We start from the raw sequence: 19,222 nt of genomic DNA on the forward strand, positions 1-19,222 counted from the left end.
TAATGCCTGTGTTAGACTACCAGACTATCTGTAAGGGTTCATCCTCAAGATTCTAGGGGGTTAATGGCCTTAAGGTGTAGTAAAATCTCACTAATCTTTTTTTTTTAAGATTTATCACTGATTTTTTTTTTTTAAGATTTATGCGTTTATTTTAGAGAGAGCCACGTGCACGAGTGGGGGGAGGGGCAGCGGGAGAGGGGGGAGGGAGAATCCTCAGACCTACTTCTAGCTGACCACCCAGGGCTTGATTCCAGGACCTTGAGATCATGACCTGAGCTGAAATCAAGTGTCGGCCACTCAACTGAGTGAGCCACCCAGGCACCCCTCTTTAATCTTGTATGTTAAGATTTTGATAATTTATACAGCACAGTGATTTGTTTTTAATTTCAAATATTCTAGTTAATTTTAGGGATTTTAATTTGTGATTGAGGGATGTAGTGGAAACTTTAAAACTTTCTAAATCTAGGTTTTAAGAAACTAGAAATTCCTTCAGCATACATTTAAATTCAGCAATTAATATTCTTAGTTTCTTAAATATACTTGATACTTTCTTTCTTAATATAGAAATTTTATTTTTCCCACATACTAATTTGTAATCAAATCAGTGTTGTTTTTTAAAGAACCTTAGTATATAGTAAATGAATTTTTCTAAACTCATTGTTTTACTTGAAAATTTTAAACTTTATTTTCACCAAGCCATCTACTCTGTCAGGTCAGTGTGCACATCCTAAATTCCGAATATTAAAGATTGTTAGGATATTATACTTTCTTGAAGCTTTTTGGGGATGTAAGAATAAGAAGTATTTTTATTTTATTTTTATTTTTTTGAATAAGAGGTATTTTTAAAAGCACACATAGAATTCAAACAGCAAGAGAGGTTGGGTGTAACTACCTCCAATTCATTAGTCACCATTTCTCAAAGGACATAGTAAGAGCTTAACATTTGTGTAACAGTTAATATTTCTTCTTGTGTCTTACTTGGGACACAAGTTTACAACGTCTAGTTTTCTATGTAAAAGAAAATTGGCATTGGGGTCATCATATTAGTGAAGAATGTAAATGACATCTTTTTTTTTTTTTTAACATTTCAGAGAGAGCACACACAAAATGCTTATTTAGTAATCTGTTCACCATCCTCTTGTGAATTTGTTTACACGGAATTTTTACATGGAGTAAAATTTTAGATCTGGAAGAGACCTCAGAGATAAGCTCATCTAACAGCAAATTGAGGTCCAATAGAGTAAAGCCTTAACTTTTTTTTAAAAAGTAAATGGTTGATTGGTGGCTTTTTGGATTTAGGACAGAATATGTTTTACCTTAACTAAAGTAAATATTTTAATATAAAATACTTTTTAATTTTAAACCATTTCTGCTTTGTATTTTGACTTACTAAGACTCTTTATCTTATAGCATTTATTGTAAAAACGGTAGTGACTTTCTTACAAACAAATACATGCCATTTAAGATAAAATTATATGACTGAATTATTAAGGGCTAACTTAGACAAAGGATAATTGCTTGAAGAAGTTAAGTATCTGGATATTCATTCATTTTATGGCAGTTCTAAACTTGCAAGAGAATTTAGAACTGTTTTTGTTTCATTTTAATTTATTCATTGGAATGGGTTGTAGTTGAATCCAGAAAGAAGTTTTTAAACGGTGACCTAAAAGGTTTTAGAGTATATTGCTCCGATGGCCTGAATGGGGTTTACGTGCAAAGAAACTTTGCTCTCCTTTCGCCCCTCAGTATGTGTCACCCTAGAATATCCCCGTGCCAATCAGACTGTGGGAGCAAACTGCAACCTAGAACAGGCTCGGAGTATTCTGTTCTTCAATAGCGTTTGTGGAACAGTAGTGCTGTAATAGCATATTCTGCTCACCACACCAGCTCTTCATGTCTTCCATTCTTGTGAGGAGGGTGATACTGGAGCGTGCATCAAAGTCTAGGCTTGAGCCAGACTCCTGAGGTTCATATTTTGGCTTCCCCACTTAATAGCCTTGTGTGACTTTGGCACAGCCCTCAGTTTCTTCATTTGTGCAGTGGGGATAATAACTCCTGTCTCGTGAGGTTGTGAGGATTAAAAGCACACTGTTTGGAATGCACTTAGCAGTGTTTAGTACCTAATAAGCACTGAGAAGATATTAACTATTGCTAATACTGGTGGTGATGTCAATTGGTAAAGCATCAGTTCCATTCTACTAGTATTAAATTTCTTTAAAAAATTTGTTAACACCGGGCGCCTGGGTGGCTCAGTTGGTTGAGCGACTGCCTTCAGCTCAGGTCATGATCCTGGAGTCCCGGGATCGAGTCCTGCATCGGGCTCCCTGCTCGGCGGGGTGTCTGCTTCTCCCTCTGACCCTCCTCCCTCCCGTGCTCTCTGTCTCTCATTCTCTCTCAAATAAACAAATAAAATCTTAAAAAAAAAAAAAAAAAATTTGTTAACACCCATCTAGGGACTAAACTTTTTCATGTAAATTCTATTTTTAACTTACGGAAATTTTAAAACTGTTTTACCCTTTTTTTTTTTTTTTTAGCTCAGAGTCAAGTGAAAAAGATGATAAAAATGAACGTCAGTTATTTGTATGTGAAGGTGATCCCATATATTCTTTGTCCCCTTAATTTTTTAATAGGATATTTTTAGTCACTAATATTTTCAGATCTGTAATTTGATGTTTATATCAGGTTCCAATAAAGCTTGAGTACAGTGGCCATATAGAAACTAAATTAACTCTTAAACTAAGTCAGTGGTTCTCAACCAGGTGCAGTTTACCCCACCCCTCCCACCCCTCCAACAATCCAGACGTTATCTGGAAGCATTTTTGTTGTCACAGTTTGGGAAGGGTGATACTGGCATCTATGGCCAATGATGCTATTAAACATCATAGGATGCACAGGACAACACCCAACAAAAAATTATCTGGCCCAAAATGTCAATAATGCCAAGGTTGAGAAACTCTGAACTACAAATCATGGAGCTAATCTTTCGATAATCATTTATGATACTTTTTTTTCCCCTGGTTATAGCAAAATTACTGGAATGTTGCAATCAATTTTTGACTATAAGTATTTTAAAAGTTACTGCTTTTATATATTTTGAAATGAAAACTACTTTAAAAGTCAATAATACTGTTTTATTACAGATGAACCCACAAGATCATTGAGTGGTCTCATTTTGAAGAATAACGTGAAAGCACATTTTCAGAACTTCCCAAATGGTGTGACAGACTTTATTAAGAGTGAATGTTTAAACAATATTGGTGACTCCTCTCCTTTGATTAGAGCCACTGTAGGTAAGTTATATTGTTATGGTAGTTTGCTTATCCGGTTTGTAACTGGGTTTTTTTTTGACATGATAGACTGTTCTCATAGGAATTTTTGTCATCCGTTTCATGTTGAATTGTGAGGGGGGAGGGGACTTTTTCATTGCCACTTTTCAAATGTTTTGGAAATAATGTTCATTATTACAGTAAAATTCTTCAAGTAGTGAGACCAGAGCAACTGGTAGTTGCTTAATCAAAGTTCATTGAAGTGGGACATTAACAAATGATATTAATTTAGGACTAATACCTTTTATTTGAGTTCGTTATTATCTGACTTCCTTATGTAATACATGGGATATAATTTCCAGTTTCACTTTCTTTACATGGAAAGAAAACTTCGTAAAACAACTAAAGAATAGGACCTTAGGTTTTACTATTTACTAGGTCTACCCTTGTTTTTAATATTTGCCTTTTCTGTATCTAATTACAGCAATTTTTGAGTCTTTCCAGAGTGTCCAGCTTGAGTAAAAGAACTATCAGTTTATGTAATATTGAATTAAAATGTTTAATTATAATAGCTGGTATAAATAGGTTTGGGAGTAAACACAACCGACTTTTGGTAATAGCATTCATGGAAGCAGAAATAGGAGGACTCAAGAGTGGCCTACTAACGGGCAGCATTCAGTATGCCATGGGCTTTAAGCAGCTAAATTTTACAAGGACCTGGAAAGCTTCTGTTAATCTGGCAGGTTGGTTGAATGGAAGTCAGTTAAGAACCTTCATAATGATTAAATCATTTTCATTGAAAGTTCTTTACTTTTGTATTTTTTGTCTCATGGTGGGTTTGAAAAGTACCCAGTTCATCTTTTACTTAAAAAGCAAAGGCTCTCTGACATCTCTCAAAATACACATGTCTTGAATACTGCCATTATTAACACTGATTTTAAATGGGATGGAGGGCATTTGTGATTTGAGAAAAGGGAATTCCTGGTTTGTTCTGATGGACCCTCATATACCTTCCTAATGTTCTGCCAACTCGCTTGACACTGGTAAAAAAGAATGGTGAGTGTATGCCAGACTTCTCAAATATTTTTAATCTTAACAATACATATTAGGAATCTTGCCAAGGAAGTTTATTTGAAAAGACCACATTTCGTTGACTATGTGATAATCCATTAGGCAAATGTAAAATTGTTTCTCTTGTTAAAGAGTGTATGGTTAGGGGGCGCCTGGGTGGCTCAGTCGTTAAGCATCTGCCTTCAGCTCAGCTCATGATCACAGGGTCCTGGGATCGAGCCCCGTATCCGGCTCCCTGCTCCACGGGAAGCCTGCTTCTCCCTCTCCTCCCCCTGCTTGTGTTCCCTCTCTCGCTGTTTCTCTCTGTCAAATAAATGAATAAAATCTTAAAAAAAAAAAATGTATGGTTGGTTTGTAATTTTATTATTTTAGTGACTACCCTTTATGTGTGTTTATATAATATGGGAAATAGATTTTTGGGGGAGTGGATGAAATTATACGGGCCAGTTAAATTTGAATTTGTTGGTCGATCAACATTCTCTAATGCTCTTCTAGCAGAAGTAATGAATGTCAGCCGTCTGTTAGTGCCAAGTTGTAGCTTGGCATTTAATTTTTGTTACTGCTTGTTTTAAGACATGCTTAGTTTTCTTTAGGCAGATCCAGAGCTTTCTTTCACCCTCAATTCTTACAAATTTTAACTTTATGAAAGAATAATTGGCAAGAAGGAGCAGCCTTAATGCTTTTTGATCTTACTAGAAGACTGTTTTAAGGGTTATATCTTAAAAATGCTATCAGTCCATTGACTCTTACCATATAAATTAGGTTTTGTTTTGTTTTGTTTTTAGTGCAGAGTGCATATTGGCCAACAACTTTACGTTTGTTAGCTCTTTTTGCCACTGGGAGCAACCTTCTCAAACCGTGAAGACAATTTATACACCCAAACAAGTAGAATTTGTTGTTTAGTAATAATCATTGATTATTTATTGTATGCCAGGCAGGGATTTTGTTTGCATATCTCACTGAATTCTCATAATAACAAGAGAACACTTTTTTTTTTCCACTTTTACAAATTAGTATTTTGAAGTTTAGAGTACATGTAATTTGCCCACTGTCAGAGTTTATACAAATCTTAATTATGGTACTAAAAGGTCTATAATCAAACGAAGAATATTATTCATATTAAATTTGCTAAGGCAGAGGGAAACATTAACACAAAACTTTCGTTATGTATTTGTATATTTGCAAATTTCATTTGCTATCACAACTAAGCTACACAACACGTTGAAACAATCCAGTCAGTGACGTGATCAGTGAGCATGTGACCCTCAGCCTCCAGAATCCAAGATCACCTTGCCAGTGATTCATCCTTGATCCTGTAGTGGTGAGAACTGGTGGAGGAGTGTGTGGGTCTTTCCACACCAGATGGATTGTTGCACACATGGATTATTATCCATTGATGGCTCATCTACTTTCATTTTCCCTACCTTGGTCCATGGCTGTGGTCCATCTTAGCTTAGATCAGAGAGCTGATTTTCGCTTTATGTATTTTTGTGGAAAACTAACAGACTCATACTCATCACCCAGTGATAAGCACTGCTCATGTTTTGGTATATTGTCTTTCTACTCTTTTGTGTACAATTTCTGTAAAGGAGGAACACGTTTAACCCTTGAACAATACAGATTTGAACTGCGTGGGTCTGCTTATATGTGGAATTGATTTTTCAGTAGGTACAATAAATGTATTTGCATTATGATTTTAATAACCTTTTTTTTCTAGCTTTATTGTAAAAACCATATAAAATAATGTCATACACAAAATTTGTTAATCAACTATGGTATCATTGAGGCTTCCAGTTAGCAATAGGCTATTAAGTTTTGAGGAGTAAGCAGTTACGTGTCGATTTTCGACTGAGGGGGGCCAGCACTCTAATCCCCCCACTTTGTTCAAGGGTCAACTATAATTTTAATGAGTGGAACTGTTCTTGTTATTGGAAAAGCGCAAGTTGTATAGACTTTTTGTACAAATAATTGTTAAAAGTACAAAAGAGGGTAAAGTGTTGGAAAACAAGATTAGAAACCTCCAATTTATGCTATGGTTTTTCTACAGATGTGGTGAAAAGGGGGTCCTTGGTGAATGTTACTGTTTATGTGGTTTGGAGGTCCTGGACTGATGTGGGTCATTTAAATGAATGTGTGTGCATGCGTGCATTCACGTGGCAGTATCTAACATAATGCAGTCAGATTGCCTAAATATATGTGTTTTCTTTTAAGGTATTTTGATTACAACCATAGCCTCCAAAGGAGAATTGCAGAACTGGCCTGACCTCCTACCGAAACTCTGTAGCCTATTGGATTCTGAAGATTACAACACTTGTGAGGTAAAGAAATTTGCTTTTTACATTTTCTTCTCTATTTTTCTTGTCATGTTGTGTATTTGTAACTTTTGGAAAAAATAACTTCTGAAACTTACAACTTCAAAAACTTGAAATCTTCAAGTTACCCTCTTACTTTACATTAGTGACCATTTATCTTACAGTTTCTATAAGGACTGTTGTTATAAATCCTCTTTACTATAATTACTACAAGGAAGTATAATCAGTTAATCCATAATGTGGTATTTTTGGAAGATAGGCTTAAATTTACCAACCATGAGCACTTTTTTGCCTTCTCTAAATTGTTTCTGTGCCTCTTATTTTGTGACATGGCTCAAGTGTATATAATCTAGCTTTAATCATGTAGTAATTATCTCCTGTTTGCCACTGATCAGTAGCAACCTTTCCATGTGGGAAAGGGAGTCTATGGATTTCTCACTATTTATCAGTACTTGTAAATATCTCTTTCATTACCGGGCCTCTAGTTTGTGTAGAAATCTGTTTTGAATGGAAACCATTTTAGGTATTTTGCCTCTTTAAAGGAATAACCTAACAAAAAAGGCAGTTTGTTACCAGATCTGAAAGAGGGAAAGGCAGGACTGGAGAGAGGGAGTGAGCAAAGGGGTCTTTAAAGTTACGCTTCTCCCTCCCTAGAAAAAAATCTTTCTTTCTCATATATACATTTTCCAATAACATCTTAGAAATACATTAAGAGGGGCACCTGGGTGGCTCAGTCGTTAAGCATCTGCCTTCGGCTCAGGTCATGATTCCAGGCTCCTGGGATCGAGTCCCACATCGGGCTCCCTGCTCAGCAGGAAGCCTGCTTCTCCCTCTCCCACTCCCCCTGCTTGTGTTCCTGCTCTCGCTGTGTCTCTCTCTGTCAAATAAATAAATAAAATCTTTAAAAAAAAAAAAGAAAGAAAAGAAATACATTAAGATTCCAGAAAAACTAAAATAATACTAGTACTCAACCATTGAGTAAGAATTGATTAAATTTAAATTGTGCTTTGGTATAGTGGTAATAATACGAAAGGAGATCAGAATTTTAAAACAAGCACTTACCAAGAATAAAAAAATTAAAACTGCAGTAATCATGAAATTATGGAGCTTCTATGTAAGTCACATTTTAAAGAGAAAGTATTCTTCAGTTAAGTGTACCATGGAAATAAGCACCAGGTTTCTGCTGCTGATGGAATTATAAGCAGTAAATTAGAGTTTGAGGTGATTAGCAGGTTATTGTGTATAGGAGCTCTAGGTTGGCCCCTTTGGTGTAAAAATGGTTATAGGGAAATAGTTGCTAATTTGAATTTTCTGCCCTTTTAACTGACTTCGTCATTATCCAGTGAATGGTTTACATATACATAATTTTTAAATGATGTTAAGACTTCTTTCTGACTTAAAATTAACAAGAATATTTAGAAGTTAGCTTTTTTATTGCAGTCTCTGCCAACCAGAATATCCTCTAATTTTAAGTTATTAAATGCTAAGATAAAAACGTACCATTATATTTGGACTGAGATTTTAGGTAACTTAGTGGCATGGTGATTTCTGTCTTAGAATTGATGACTAAAGTTGTGGATTTTACGAGGCAGTATTTTATGTGGGCTGAGAACATTAATGCATACAAGTTAGTCAATATTTCTCAATTTGCTTTTAAAATGGCTTCATTTTTAATTAATTCTAATAATATAAATGTCTTTCACAGGGAGCATTTGGCGCCCTTCAGAAGATCTGTGAAGATTCTGCTGAGATTTTAGATAGTGATGTGTTAGATCGTCCTCTCAACATCATGATCCCCAAATTTCTACAGTTCTTCAAGCACAGTAGTCCAAAAATAAGGTATCTGTGTAGCCAGTATTAAATTAATTCATAAACTCTAAGCCTGACCACTCTCTTATTTTGCATTACCTAATATTTTTGTGACTGGCAAAAGATACTGATGTTCTACAAAGGTGAACTTCAGTAGTTGAAATGTACTCCTTTTAATAGCAAAACCCATGAACTGTTAACTTTTTCTGATGAAATTGTAATTGAACAGGATAGTTCTTTACCTTCTATATAGCTAATTATATTTGTAGTGATTAACAGGCATGCTTTTAAGGTTCTTTGTGTAAGGCTGAAATTCATTGTGTTTTGGGGTTGTTTTTGTTTTAATTTATGGATCTTGCCAAGTTACATGTACCTTCATTTGCAGCTGTGTGGTAAAAATTCCTCCAGTATGACATCTGGATTATTTAGTAATTTTAGATTAAGAGTTTTGCATCTAATTAAAAACGTTTTGAGCATGAAGGTGGAAGGATTTATGAGTACACTTTGAAATCTGTAGGTCTGCTTGGCCAGAAGTTAACCTTGGCCTGCTTTGTTTTTCTGTATATCCTTAGTTTCTTGAACAGTGCCTAGCATATAGTTGTTGAAATATTATATTTAAATATTAAATTAACCTTTGACTAATTTATCATCTGTTGTCCTATCAAGCTATAATTATCATGATGCTTTCACACTATTTAAGTGTAAGATTCCTGTCTGTAACTACACCAGAAGTTCCCCCAAACTGCTGTACTTTTTCCCCCCTCTTTTCCAATTACATGTTTTAATCCAACTTGTCTTTTGTTTATTGTTACTGTGGAAAAGTCATTGCTGTTCTGATTGTTAGTTGCTTTGATTTTTTTGTTGTTTCCAGTTGTCAGTGCTTCGTGTTTTTATGTAGAATGATCAAAAACCATATTACTATTTAAAGTAGAAGTTATGCAGGATCCTAGATGTGGTTATTTAAGGATATCCATCCAGCAGCATGGACTTTAATGCATATGCTATAACTGTTAGTTTAGATGTCCTTCAGAGCTTACTCCAAGATTCCAAGCTGTATTCAGAGGATTATGGTTTAAACAGTGTGACCAGAGGGTAATCAGGCATCTTTTTCTTGCTTCAATTCGGTATTTAGTTCTTTTTCTTTTATCTCGATTTAATTTTAGTTACTTCTCATCTTAAGTGGTACTTAATGCAGCGTTGTTCTCAGAGAGGAAACTTAATAGATGCTCATTTATGGTAGTGTCATGCAAATAAGTAGTAACATTTTCAAAATAAAATGCTACTCATCCCTAAATAGTTAACTAGGTAGAGTTCATGTTCCCTAGGAAGTTGTCTTTTAATCTTTGAACTAAGGTGATGAAAGAAATTGTGGTAATTTGCCTGTTATTTCTCAGAAACTCACTTTTTTGTGACCAATTCTTAGCAAGTAAAAGAAAAACAGAAAAATCCAAAAAACATATTCCTGGCAGTTATGTCCATTGCTAGACATAAAAGTTTTTTGTAATTTTAATACATTTTTGTGGCTGGTCATTTGTTTAAACTTAACTAGGTAGAGTTCAGTAATACAGAAATGTTTCCATTCAATGAATGTTCATTATTACCCGTTTGAGAATCTGTTCTACATACCATTAAACATTTTTCTCCATTTTAATGTATATTTGGATAAATGTATCTGCTGTATATTTTAGCAGTACACTAAACTCCGTCTTTATAGGATTTTTATTCTACATTTTTATTTAATATCTTATTTATACAGCTTAACTGATATTTCTTCTGTACTCTTAAAAATGTTTTTCCATCTCAATAACTATTGAACTTTGAGAATATAGAATGAGGCAAAGGAATGTAGTTTTATCCATCACATGACTAAGCAATTGAAAAATTAGAGCCATTTTATTTTTTAAATCATACCAGAGGTACACAAAGTTGGGTTATGATTTTTAGCTCATGACGTTTTCATCGTGGTCCACTTCCATTTTGTTTTTATTTATTTATTTTTTAAGATTTTATTTATTTATTTGACAGAGCGAGAGAGCACAAGCAGGGGGAACAGTAGAGGGAGAGGGAGAAGCAGGCTCCCTGCCAAACACGGAGCCCAATGCGGGGCTCGATCCCAGGACCCTGAGATCATGACCTGAGCCGAAGACAGACACTTAACCATCTGAGCCACCCAGGCGCCCCCCATTTTGTCTTTAGTTACTTATTATTTTTAATAATCACTCAAATCTACCACCTAAAAGAAAAGCTAAGGTCTTGATGACAACAACCCACATTTAATCCCAACTTTTCCTTTTCTTGCATTGTTAAATAGTTTTTTTAAAAGATTTTATTTATTTGTTAGAGAGAGAAAGAGAGCACAAGCAGGGGGAGCGGCAGGCAGAGGGAGAAGCAAGCTCCCCACTGAGCAAGGATCCCGATGCAGGACTTGACCCCAGGACCCTGGGATCCATGACCTGAGGCGAAGGCAGATGCTTAACCGACTGAGCAATCCAAGCGTCCCTAAAAAATAAATGTATTGCATATATATGTAAAATGCATGTCTGTGTGTGTATGTCTTTGCTTTTAACTTTATAAAAAGTATTTCATGAATTTAATCTTTGGCAGCTTTTTAAATTTAATATTATGTTGCTAAGATTCATCCATATTTTGTCATTATAGCTCATTTGTTTTGGCTGTTGTATACTACTTGGCATCTGATTACACAGTTTATTCATGTTCCTCCCCACCCCCCCAACCCCCGGCCAGCTTTTGGGGTGGCTTCCAGGTATTTGCTGTTGTGGGTAGTGCAGCTGAAGACATTTATTTGCTTGTCTCTGTTTGTTTATTTGCAAGAGTTTCTCTAGAAAGATGTAAAATCTTTGGGGAGGAATTTCTGGGACATGAGGTAAATAACAAGGGAAGACCACCAAAGTTTTCCAGGGTAGTTGCATCAATTTATACTCTATTAACAAAGCATAAGATTCTCTGGGTACACAGCGTTTAGTGTTGTCATGTATTTTAATTTTTGCCAGTTAAATAGATAAAAAATTATGTTTCATTATGAATTTGATGGTTTACCTGTCATTAGTCATGTTGAACATCTTGTCATAGGTTTATTGGCTGTTTGTAGTACCTTTTTCTTTTGTCTTTTTCTCTTGGGTTATCAGAAAAGGGAAACAGGAAAATGAAATAATTTCATGATGAATACTGTGGAAAAATAATGAGAATAAGGGGTTAGACAGTGATTCACAGGTATCGTATATAGGTTTTCTGTAAAGGTAACATTTATGCAGAGACCCTGAACAAAGTAAAGTAGCAAATCTTTGAAAGGTCAGGGAGAAGGACATAGAAGACAGGGAACAGAAAGTATAAAGGTCCTGGAGTTAGGGACAAGCCTTTTACAGTGACAAAAGAAGAAACCTTTGTAGCGCAGTAAGAAATGAAGTTAGGAAAGTAGGAGTAACCACACTATAGCGGAATGTCTAGGCCGGTAGTCAGCAAACTGTGACCCATGGGGCCAAATTGAGCCCATAATGTGAGCTAAGAATGATTTTATACTTTAAAAGGTTGTGTTTGGGGGATGGGGAATGAAGCTGCCACAGAGGTCTTATAATATTTACCACTTGATCTTTTGTAGGAAAAGTAGATTGTGTGTTTTTGGAGCAATCTATAAAAGGGTGTAATGTGATGTTACTCATCTGTGTCTAAAAGGTTGTAGTGAGGTTTGGTATAGTAGAGGTCAGGAAACCAGTTCGAGCCTGTTGGAGTAATCCTGATAGGAAATTATGGTTTGGACTAGGGAAGAAGTGATTGGCTTTAAAGGTAGTGCCATTAGGAATTGCTGTGGAATTGAATTGGCTATGTCTGAACACAAAGACTATAGACTTTCCTCATTTTTAGTTTTAAAAGGAATAAATAGCCATTATTTTAAAATCTGTAGGTATGCAAAATAAATTTCCATTATGCCTCTATCCACCTTCCCACTCTTCAGAGGTATACACTATTAAAAATGTGCACATGTCCTTTCCAACACTTTACACTTGAAGAGAAGTACTAACTTAATGCTCTGGAACCTGTGTTTTTTGCTTAATATCACTCATATTCTGTGTTAAATATACAAAGAAATTTAACTCATGCTTTTCAGGGTGTGTATGTGTATATACATGTATATGTATGTATAAACACATACATTTATGGTTATACATACACCATGATTATTTTATGGAGGAATAGTTAAGTTCTTGTCAATCTTCTGTAAATAGAAAAAAGCTGTAGTGAGTATGTGTTAAATTTTAAATTTTGTTTCTAGGTCTCATGCTGTTGCATGTGTCAATCAGTTTATCATCAGTAGGACTCAAGCTCTGATGTTGCACATTGATTCTTTTATTGAGGTAAGATTTGTCTCTCCCCCTCCCCCTTTTGCTTTTGGGAAAGTTAGAAAATGTTAAATTATTTCTCGTAGTATTAAAATTGGATACAGTGTAGACTTGGTCATTTTTGTTAACTGAAAATAAAAGCATTTTTCCTCTATTAAACTGATTTTTTTACTTATGGTACAAACATCAATTATGGTTTGTGGATGTTTAATATCTTAACTAGAAATTTTTTATTTGAATATACTATTCAAATTCCAAATGTAAATTGAGTCTCCCAGTTCATTTGCAGAAGTTGAAACATAAAACATTGAGTCTGAATAATCTTAAACTTAAAATTAACCTTAAACTTATTCTTTATTAAGAATCTGAAGGCTGAAGGCACAGATTAATAAAAGGCTGGTGCTTCATTTTCCATTGGTTTCCATTGTAGAATTAGAGGTGTCGGGAAAAATTTGACTCTTAAATCTCAGCAAGCATTTCTAAAGGCCCTTTTACTTTTTTGGTAAAAGCAGAAAGTCAAGCATAATTTTCTGGCCACGAGCTCAAAGCAGTAGAATTCTTTTTCAGAACTACTACCACTTAATAACAGCAATTGTGAACAAATTGTTAAAGTTCCTTAAGCACTTCACTTTTATTTTCAGTGTTCATTAAATGAGACTTTAAATAGTCTTTTCCTCTCCAGCTATTTTTTTTTTTTAATAAGATTTATTTATTTTTAGAGAGTGAGCCTGGGTTGGGGGGGGGCAGGGGGAGAGACTCAAGCAGACTCAACGCTGAGTGCAGAGCCCAACATGGGGCTTGATCTCACACCCATGAGATGATGACCTGAGCCAAAAGAATGGCTTTAGATTATTTATCAAAATCATACTTTTGGCAGTTGTCATCCTATATTTAATTAATTATTTATGACCTAATATTACAGGCCAGTTAATTCAGTCTTTATTTGTATCTTATCTTCTTAGGGTTTCTTTAAATGTTACTAACTTACAGATGACTGGTTATTATGTATAAACCTTTCTAATATATTGGAATGCTTAACTAGAAAAAAATGTTTCTCATGCAATAGAACCTCTTTGCATTGGCTGGTGATGAAGAACCAGAGGTACGGAAAAATGTGTGCCGGGCACTTGTGATGTTGCTTGAAGTTCGAATGGATCGCCTGCTTCCTCACATGCATAACATAGTTGAGGTAATACAGGTGACTTAAAAGCGCTCTCCTCCTTTTTCGCCCAAGAAAGATCTTGGGAACAAAATGTATAATGTTAAATTTGTATAACACATTGTTGGCAATGAACTATGAAAAACAGTTCATGATTATCTTAAAATTATAAGTTCTCTTTATGGTGACTTTTCTTTCGTGAGATTTAAGATGCTTATAGAGGGGGAAAGTTATTTAAAGGAATAGATAGCTTTTAACACGAATAACTAAGAAATATTTAAATTATTTGTGTTCACTAGATATGTGTTAGGCTAAACGATCACTAGAACTGTGGTAGGTTAAGTGGCACGTTCTTGTGTCATTGGAATTTGTAATTATAAGTGTTTGTTTTCCACCCATTACTGTTAAAGCTGATCTGATTCACTTACGATTTATGGTAGAAGTGAAATTTCTGAGTAGAAAATACGTAATTGCTACAGTTAGTTCCAGCAAACCATTTAGATTTTAAAACTCTTTCAATCCCTATGCAGTTAAAATAATTTTACTAGGAAATTCTGAGTACGGTGATCATTGGTTAACCATATTTAAAGGAAGTAATACATAGTAACAAGATAAAATTATTATTAGAACAAAATAACTTCGTTTGGGCAATACTCAGTCCTGCTAGCTGCAGACCGTACCACCTAATTTTCATATTACTGGATCATAGTATGTGAGTAGTATATAGAGCTTTCCAGGTGTATTAAATAATACATTATTTAGATTCTCCTTTACACCTCCAGAGATTTATATGGTGTGGAGAGGGAAGATCTTTTTTTAAAGGATAGGGGTCTAAGACCTATTAGAAAAAGGCTAGCATCTATAGTGTATAGCAACTCCTTTTCTAAAACATAAGGAAATATAGTTGTAAAGATACGTAGCAGCATTAGATGGGAATAGTGACCTTTTATCTGATGAACCTGTTCTCTCTGAAGTGCTTAGAAGAATCAGGTCGAGTTGGTTGAAGGTTTAGTGAAAGTTGGAGCTAACCAGAAAGTTAAAGATACTTATCATTTGCTAGGGCCATGTCACGGGGCTGGGGGGGGGGGGGGGAGCTAATTTAAAATGCTACAGTTATTTAGCAGTATTCAGCATGGTAGTAGGACATGGTGTGGAATGTAATAGGGCTTGGCCTATCACAACTCTTGCGTTGCCACATTTTGCCATGGGAGATATTTCAGTCTAGAAGAGGATATGTACAGAGGCTTCATCCAACACTTGACCCCATTTCCAGGCCCAGGTACACTGGGAAATCATATGCGTACCTTTGATTATATTTATTTTGTTTTTGCACGTGAAGGTTTTTTAAAGAGGGGTAGACACTGCCTTTGAATTTCAGATCAGGTGTTCCTACAATTAAGAGTGAATTTGGCTTGGCATGTTGGAGACTACAGATTATAATAGTTGCATTAAGAAATGTCCCTACTTCCAAATATAAAAAAATTTAAGTTTCATAATTGTATAATATGTATATATCACTTTACAGACTTGAAAATATATACAAGAGACAGGTTGAATAATTGTTATAAAAAGATTCTTCATTTTTTAATGAAAAGTATAATGGACTTTTTTGATGTTTCTAAGAAAACTGTTGATTAATACATGTTTAAAATCTCAGTGGTTTCGGGGCACCTGGGTGGCTCAGTCGTTAAGTGTCTGCCTTCGGCTCCAGTCATGATCCCAGCGTCGGTCATGATCCCAGCGTCCTGGGATGGAGCCCAGCATCAGGCTCCCTGCTCCAAGGGAAGCCTGCTTCTCCCCCTCCCACTCCCCCTGCTTATGTTCCCTCTCTCGCTGTGTCTTTCTCTGTCAAATAAATAAATAAAATCTTTAAAAGAATAAAAATTTTAAAAAAGTAAAATCTCAGTGGTTTCATAAAAGAAAACATGCCTGTACAGAAGCAGATAACGCCATACATAGTTGGAACACTTTTCATTAGGCAACATTCTAAAGCGGTTGTTCTTAGTTTGGCTGCATTTTAGAATTGACTTGGAAACTTCATAAAAAATCCAAAGCTGAGGTTGAGAATCACTGTAAAGTTCAAGGCGATAGCAGAGGACCTTTAACTTGCTGAGAAAGGAGTAGGTTTATTTTGATTTTGTGATTTAAACTGATTAATATTAATGCTGCTTTGTTTTCAGTACATGCTACAGAGGACGCAAGATCAAGATGAAAATGTGGCTTTAGAAGCCTGTGAATTCTGGCTCACTTTGGCTGAGCAACCCATATGCAAAGATGTACTCGTAAGGCATCTTCCTAAGTAAGTGTTCCTTCTTTTGAATGCTACCTTGTTCCTAAATTTAACAATGATTCCTCATTTTTACATTTTTATGTTGCATTCTGCTATCAGGGATGAAGTTCTAAAGAAGTCAGACTTAGTTTTACTTAGCATAACCATAGGTTGTAACTAAAGAGATTTTTCAGGAAGGGGGCACCTGGGTGGCTCAGATGGTTGCGTCTGCCTTCGGCTCAAGTCACAATCCCAGGGTCCTGGGATCGAGTGCCGCATCGGGCTCCCTGCTAGGCGGGGAGCCTGCTTCTCCCTCTGCCTCTGCCTCTCTCTCTCTCTCTCTCTGGCTCTCATGAATAAATAAATAAGTAAAAACATTTAAAAAATAAAAAGATTTTTCAGGAAGCAATTGTTTTTTGGGACTTTTTTTTATTACAGATGGTTTATTCTAAATCATAATCTTAATTTTGGATAATTCATGGCATGGTTCTTTTTTTTTTTAATCATTTCAGTTTGACTCTAGACTCTGATGGGGTTTTTTCTCCCCAAAACCTGATTTTCCAGTAGTTGTGATGCTATTTAATTTTTGGTTAGCGTATTACTAAGCTTATTTTTAATTCAATGAATGCTGTTTTATCAGGTTATTTCTTTCCAATTTTATTGAGATATAATTGACCTGAAACATTGTATTGGTTTTAGGTGTACGACATGATTTGATTACATGTATTAAAATCATTTACTTTTAGAAGAAGTAATGCTTAACCTTTTTTTGAAAATAAAGTAATACAGCCTCATGAAAGAACATTAAGATGTGGAAATTTTCAGGGGCACCCGGGTGGCTCAGTTGATTAGGCGTCTGCCTTTGGCTCAGGTCATGATCCTGGGACCCTGGAATTGAGCTGTGTCAGCCTCCCTGCTCATCAGGGAGTCCGCTTCTCCCTCTCCTGCCCCTCCCCCCATTCATGCTCACTCGCATTCTCTCTCTCAAATCTTTTTGGGGGTGCCTGGGTGGCACAGGTAATCATCTGCCTTCGGCTCAGGTCATGATTGCAGGGTCCTGGGATCGAGCCTGCATTGGGCTCTTTGCTCATCGAGGAGTCTGCTTCTCCCTCTCCCTGTCCGGGACAGCTCTTGTTCTTTCTCAAATAAATAAAAATAAAATCTTTTTTAAAAAAATTTCTTTTTTTATTGGGGCACCTTCCCTGGCTCAGTTGGTAGAACATGCTACTCTTGATCTAAGGATCATGAGTTCAAGCCCCATGTGGGCGTAGAGCTTAACTTTTAAAAAGAAAGGGGAAAAAATTCTCTTTTTTCATTGGCTACATGAGGCTTTCGGAGAAAGCTCCTTTACAATTAGACCTAAAAATAATGATCTGCCGTACAAGATTGGAATTCATCAGAGACATGCCATGTTGCTATGTGGTCACAGTTAATCCCCATATCTCACTTGCCAGCTTCATTTTCTTACCCATCTTTATCAGTCCCTTATTTCCTGCACACCTTTTCTTTCTTTCTTTGGCACAGACATCAATGATCCACAAATCAACTCTACTGACCATAAACGTCCAGCTACCCTGCATCTCCCCTGCTTTGGACTAATAAACTCTCTTTGCTACTTGTCTTAACGCTGTTGGGAAAAGTTCCACCACCAGGAGGATTGATGGCTATAGAAATCCATGGTTTTCAGTGTCAAGTGGACCCTTCATGCTGCTAGTTTTTCTTGTTCCAGATCATCTTTTATCTTCCATTCACTAGAGCAACTATTCAAACCTTTATTGCTCTTCTGAATTCTCTTCTTTCATTCTGAGCACTTTTGCTTTATAGGGAAAATAAGTGACCCTTCATCTTGCCCCAAAACTTAAAGATAGATTTTCATATGAGTTGTCTTTTACCTAACCAGTGTTTCAGTTGATGGTCTTGGATAGCATAATTTTTTTCTTCAGGCACCTCACTCCATCAAATAGCTATATTCTCTCTGAACTTTCTCTTCTTTCTCCGTAACTTTATAATTTTTTCCATCTTAGAATAGACAGGGCTCACTGTCTTTACTTCTTTACTTCACCTTATATTAACTGCAGTATTTTATAGCCTGCCATCTGTCCTCACTATTTCCCCCAAATTACTGACAGAGATGATAAATGATTTAATTGTTGGTGATTGAAATGGATCTGACTCTGCTGCAAAATGCATGTAGCTTATAAAATAGAGTGTTATTTATAGTTGTGTGTTATATTAGCTATAATGTTAAATTACTATTAATCTGTATTTTAGAATTTAGAAGGACTTTCAACGTGGAAGTGTGGCTGTCCCACATTTTTTATATTTATTTAGGGAATTTTAAATCCCACTCCTTTTCCCTATTTACTATTCCTTTAGTTAACAAGTGTTTACATACTTATCTCATTGATGGTAGAGTTGTACTCAAAATTGGTTTTGCACGTATTTATTTAATTGACATTAAAGGCTTTAACTCTTTGAAGTAAGGCCTCTACAAAGGCCTAACACATGAGCGTAGAGATGAGAGTTTCTTATATCTGGTGTGGGGAAAGAAAATTATTTTTGGAGTCAGGCCAAACTGGTTTTGAATTCTGACTCTCCCATTACTTAAAATTAATGACCTTCTGGAAATAATGTAACCTCTCTGAGCCTCAGTTGACTCATCTATAAAATGAAGATCATAATATCTTTCTCACTAGATTATAAGGAAAGTGCTTATTAATAAACCCACAGCTGGTAGTCATGAGTATGAATTTCTTTTGGCTGTTCACATTTCCCAAGCCACTCAGAACAATTAAAGGTAGAATTCAGAAGCAGAGAACTGTGGACTTTTTTTTTTTTTTAAGATTTTATTCATTTATTTTGAGAGAGAAAGAGAACGTGCCAACGGTGGGGCGGGGAGGTGGGGGGCATCGGTGCAGAGAGAAAGAATCCCAAGCAGACTCTGGGTTGAGTGCTGAGCCTGGAGGTCTAGGTGGGGCTTG

The 19,222-nt window shown here is 35.8% G+C and overlaps 1 protein-coding gene across 2 annotated transcripts in view; it reads left to right on the forward strand.

Annotated features, from left to right (window-relative positions):
• Positions 1-19,222, forward strand: part of TNPO1 (transportin 1) — a 97,097-nt gene that overhangs the window by 46,234 nt on the left and 31,641 nt on the right. For both annotated transcript variants that reach the window (XM_035014621.1, XM_035014622.1), the window contains exons 4-9: positions 3,141-3,290; positions 6,549-6,655; positions 8,355-8,488; positions 12,747-12,828; positions 13,880-14,002; positions 16,153-16,271. In XM_035014621.1, the coding sequence (XP_034870512.1) occupies positions 3,141-3,290; positions 6,549-6,655; positions 8,355-8,488; positions 12,747-12,828; positions 13,880-14,002; positions 16,153-16,271 (715 nt within the window). The remainder of the gene's footprint in view (positions 1-3,140; positions 3,291-6,548; positions 6,656-8,354; positions 8,489-12,746; positions 12,829-13,879; positions 14,003-16,152; positions 16,272-19,222) is intronic.

The sequence above is a fragment of the Mirounga leonina genome, unplaced genomic scaffold, assembly GCF_011800145.1.
Source record: "Mirounga leonina isolate KUSES-001 unplaced genomic scaffold, KU_Mleo_1.0 Mir_168, whole genome shotgun sequence".
NCBI lineage: Eukaryota > Metazoa > Chordata > Mammalia > Carnivora > Phocidae > Mirounga > Mirounga leonina.